This window comes from Nannospalax galili, unplaced genomic scaffold (assembly GCF_000622305.1).
Source record: "Nannospalax galili isolate Female #2095 unplaced genomic scaffold, S.galili_v1.0 scaffold1654, whole genome shotgun sequence".
Lineage (NCBI taxonomy): Eukaryota > Metazoa > Chordata > Mammalia > Rodentia > Spalacidae > Nannospalax > Nannospalax galili.
In genome coordinates, this window is record NW_008334135.1 from 110,794 (window position 1) to 115,494 (window position 4,701).

The window sequence follows — 4,701 nt, forward strand, 5'->3', positions numbered from 1 at the left end:
ATTGCAATTGCACCCTTATTTCACACCATGCATAAAAACCTAAGTAAAAATATGCTAAAGAGAAAAATGGAAGGCTTGAAACAGTTGATTCTTCTGCAGCCTGGACAGCTCCATTCTCTCTGCAAGCTCTCCCACGTCTATCCTTGGGCCTAGGTCAACTCCTGCTTTTCCTATATCAGATATCTAGACTAGCCTCCTAACCCTTCTCACTGCATCCTGATCCCCTGCACCCAGACTAGGTACATTGAGGAAAACCCAATGAAATGAAGAAAGAATTGAGAAATTCAATAAGTCAATTTGAAATGACGGAGAAATCCTCACAAGTAGAATGAATAAAATGGAAAAGAGAATATCAAGACTTGACCACAAAGTTGAGTCATTGGACTGTTCAAGCTAAATTATGAAAATTTTATTTGTATTTCTCTAATTACTGGGGATGTTGAACACTTTTCAAGGTGCTTCTCAGTCATCTTTATTTGTTCATTTGAGAATTTTCTCTTCAGGTCCTTAACACACCCTTTAACTAGGTCATTTATTTTTTGGTTTCTTTGTTTTTTGAGTTCTTCTATATTCTGGATATTAATCCTTTGTTGGATGTTTAGCAGATGATTTTCTCCCACTCATTGGGTTTCCTCTTCACTTCCTTGGTTGTTTCTTTTGCTGCACAGAAGGGCGTAACTCTAGATAGGCTGACTAGACTACAGTGGATGAACAACAGTCTGTAAATCCAGTTCCAGGGGATCTAACCCCTTCTTCTGACCTCTCTGGGTATTGCATGACAGGAGTGCACTTACATACATGCAGGCAATACACTCATACACATAAGTCAAACTCAGGAGGAGCACATTGTTGGTTATAAGGAGCAGGAGGTGTGAATAATGGGAGATGCAGGTCAAGAGGACAGAGTTCTAATTACATAAAATGACTGTCTGGTGATATACTAGATAGCTACAGATGGATAGTCAATCATATTTTATTATATGCAATAAATTTGTTTGTAGAGTAGATTTTAAATGCCCCTGCCAGAAAATATGAGCTAGATATATTAGTTTTCTGTGCATTGACATATCTCAGGTGAAAAGTACTGCAGTTAGAAGAACTGGATATGAGAGGATCTTGAGGCAGCAAGAATGTGACTGTATTTAAGGATTAGATTGAAGAACCAATTTACTCAGTCTTAGAGTTTATATGAATTATTACTGTAACAAGTCCTGAAAAATAACAGACATCATTAAGAAAATATTTTCCTACCTATCTGTCTCTTCAGAGCTCCCTTAATTTCATTATTCCTGAGACTGTAGATGAGGGGGTTCAGCATGGGGATCACCACCATGTAAAACACAGACACCACTTTGTTCTGGTCAGTGGAGTAGCTGGACTTAGGCATCACATAAATGAATGTGATGGTTCCATAAAACAGAGTGACTGCAGTGAGGTGGGAGGTGCAGGTGGAGAAGGCCTTGTGTCGGCCCTCAGTGGAGCGCATCTTCAGGATGGTGATGAGGATGTAGATGTAGGAGACAGCTATGACAAATATTGTCACCACGATGATGGAGCCAGCAGTAAATGATGGAACAACTGCAGGGACACTGACATCGGAACAGGACAGTTCTACTAATGGAGCAAAGTCACAGAAGAAATGATTGACTCTGTTTGGTCCACAGAAGACTAAAGAATAGAAGCATGCAGTAAAAGAACACGTGTTGAGAAAACCACCTATGTAAGCACCTAGGAGTAACTGGGCACAGACTTGTGCGGACATTTTTGTTGAATAAAGCAGTGGATTACAGATTGCCATGAAGCGATCATAAGCCATGGCAGCCAGAATGAAGCATTCAGTTGATCCAAAGAAAACAACTGAACCAAGCTGGATGGTACACCCAAGGTAGGAGATGGTATTTCTTTCCACTAGAAAGTTAACTAGCATATTGGGTGTGACAGAAGAGGAATAGCCTACATCAGCAAAAGCCAAGTGACTCAGAAAAAAGTACATGGGGTGATGGAGCTGAGGGGAGACTCTTATTAGAAGGATTGTGCTGAGGTTTCCAGACACTGTTACTAGGTAGATGCACAGGATGATGATGAAGAGGATGACTCGAAGGACTGGGTTGTTTGTTAAGCCAAGTAAAATGAACTGTGTCACCACAGTGTAGTTCCCATCCACAAGGAGAGCCATTGGACAGTCTAGGCGTGGCCAGGACAAAGCTGTGATGGAGATGTAACAGGAAAGAATTTATAAATATAACATTTCATAAATTCATATACTGACATTATTGTTGCCATATATTAAAAAAATGAACTAATAATTTTGTTTTCAACTGTGACTCAAAGTTTATACTCTTGTGTTTCATGAGACTTTCTACATTTTAAAAATTATTTTTATCTGAAACACCAGAAAACACTTCAATGTTATATTTTCAACAATATTTTCAAATGTACCAAAGTGGTTTTGATGCAAGAATTTAAGCATTTGAATTTTTATTAATACTTTGAGAGTTTAAAATAATGTATCTTGATCACATTTCCCCCTCCTCCTCCAACTCCTTTTAGATCCCCCTGTCTCCTCACCCACTCAAACCTTGTGTTCTTTTTTTGTCCTCCATCAAGTTCAATTTGTGTTGTTCAAATACTCTTGAGTGTGGAGCTTGGTCTGGAGTATCATCAGGCCACAAGGGAGCACACCCTTGAAGAAAGCTGACTCTTCCTCTCCCAGCAGCTGTCAACTGCCAATAGCTCCTTAGCTAGAGGAGGGAATTTGTATTCATCTCCCTGTCCATTTTGTTCATCTTGAACTTGAACAGATCTTGTACATGCAGTCACAATAGCTCTGAGTTCATATATGCAACTGCCCTGCTTTCTGGAAAACAGTTTTCTTGTAGTCATCTGACTCTTACAGTCTTTCTGCCCTCTCTTCTTTGAAGATCCCTGAGCCCCAGGAAGAATGTGATGTGAGTTATTCAAACATCCCTTCTAGTTTTGGTCAGGGTAGTCCAAGAGACTCCCAAATATAAGTTGTTGCCTTTGCCCTTAGATATCTCCTAGAACTTGAAAATAAAACCCTATTGCTAAGGGGGTGGAAAGATCGTAAGAGCCAGGGAAGAGGTGCATGACCATGTTGAAACAGAGTCCTACAAGCTCCTTGTAACCTGCTCATATGATTCTATGGCAATGTTGTCAGCATGTATAAGTCCCATGCAAACTCAGGCAGACAGTAACCCAGCATAGAACTGGGCAAATGAACAGCAGACCCCAATCTTATCTGAGGAAATATTGGCAACTTATTGGTGCTAGATGAAGAAGAGCTGATCTTCCTAAAACAAGGGACTCTAAATAGGCTGACTAGACCTTAGTGGATGGACTTATACTGGGGGAATATCTAGGACATTGACTTGACACAGTGGGCCTTAACAGGGATGACAGAGTATATGTGTTCCAGTGGGGGAAGGGGCTATGGGAGGGTGCCATTGGGGACAGAGGTATAAAGACGTTTGAGATGTTCTGTGTGAAATTCATAAAAATTCAATAAAAACAATAACAAAACACTATTGCTAAAGACATCACACACTTCGGACACTGGATTTAGAGGAATTGAGCTGGCATGGACCTGGTAAACTTCTTTTTGACTTAAAGCTCTCATAGTATTGAAAAGTACTATGTAAGCATCCAAAGGAGAAAACCAAGCAATAGTCCTACCCAGCTGTAAAGCCTACAAATCACAATGCCTGGCTTAGCAAGATATTACCCAAGGTGCAATAGTGGTGTTTTTATCTTTGGGATTAAAGTAGCTGTGGACTAAAAGATCCTCTCAGTAGGGGGCAAATCATGCTTGATATTGTAAACCTAGCCAAATACCTATGTCTGGAAAGATCATAGACCCCCCCAGAGAAGAACCTACCACTGCCATTGTTCTAAACCAATAGAATTTCTAACTATATTCTCAAAAACTTATCCTTGAATTCACAGACAAGTGTCGCTCTCATCTCTTACCAAATAGGCTTCTTTTCACAGCAGATGGAGACCATTACAGAGCTCCACAAATGGTCAAAATGCGGAGAATAAATGACTGTGGGGTGCCCAGCCCTAACTGATGCATCTGAAATGCAACCGCTACATCTGAGGCTCAGAGAATATTGTGGAAAAAGGCGTGGAAAGTTTGTAAGAACCAGAGGACCAGGACACCTGTGGCTAGAGAGTGTCTTCTTGAAATAACAGGAAAGCTGCATCCATGAAATCTTTTCTCATAACAAGACCTGCATGATGACAACACCAATTGGCATGCCAAGATGGAGGAGGAGTAAATTTCACAAAGTTGCACCTCTTGATGAAGAGCTACAGGACATCAATGGCTGCTCAGAGAGAAAGACAATCAATTTTCTTCAGGGATGAGCTCCCTGATAAGTTTATTCAGTCCAAAGTGCTCATCCCTTAGCACGTGCACCTATGAGCAATGCTAAATGGACTCAGTTATATATAATTGTTTAAATATAAATGTTGTTTATATAAATATATACACATATATGTATATAGGTAACAATAACTAAAGAAGAGGTAAGTATTGAGAAGGAATGGGGGTAATATAGGAGGAGTTGGAAGGGTTCAAGTGATGTAAATATAATACTCATGTACTTAGATCTCAAAAAGTAGTTATTATAATAAAATTTATGTGTATTAGTGTAATATTACACCTTGGAGATTCAGTAG

At 39.8% G+C, this 4,701-nt stretch overlaps 1 protein-coding gene across 2 annotated transcripts; it reads right to left on the reverse strand.

The window, feature by feature from the left end:
- Positions 1-1,181: 1,181 nt before the first annotated feature.
- On the reverse strand, positions 1,182-3,114 carry LOC103730964 (olfactory receptor 478). Of its 2 annotated transcripts, XM_008829275.2 has the most exons (2): positions 3,087-3,114; positions 1,232-2,157 (listed from the first exon to the last, which is right to left on the reverse strand). In XM_008829275.2, the coding sequence occupies exons 1-2, from the start codon at positions 3,112-3,114 to the stop codon at positions 1,232-1,234; spliced, it is 954 nt and encodes a 317-aa protein (XP_008827497.2). The 2 variants fall into 2 exon arrangements, with proteins under 2 accessions (XP_029417568.1, XP_008827497.2); XM_029561708.1 differs by lacking the exon at positions 3,087-3,114 and having other exon boundaries at positions 1,182-2,199.
- Between the last annotated feature and the right edge of the window lie 1,587 nt (positions 3,115-4,701).

Coding starts and splice junctions, on each gene's coding strand:
- LOC103730964 (XM_008829275.2), bottom strand. CDS start 3,114: ATGGTCATGCACCTCTTCCCTGGCTCTT. Junction 2,158..3,086: donor GCACCTCTTCCCTGGCTCTT/ACGATCTTTCCA, acceptor TCCTTGTGGATG/GGAACTACACTGTGGTGACA.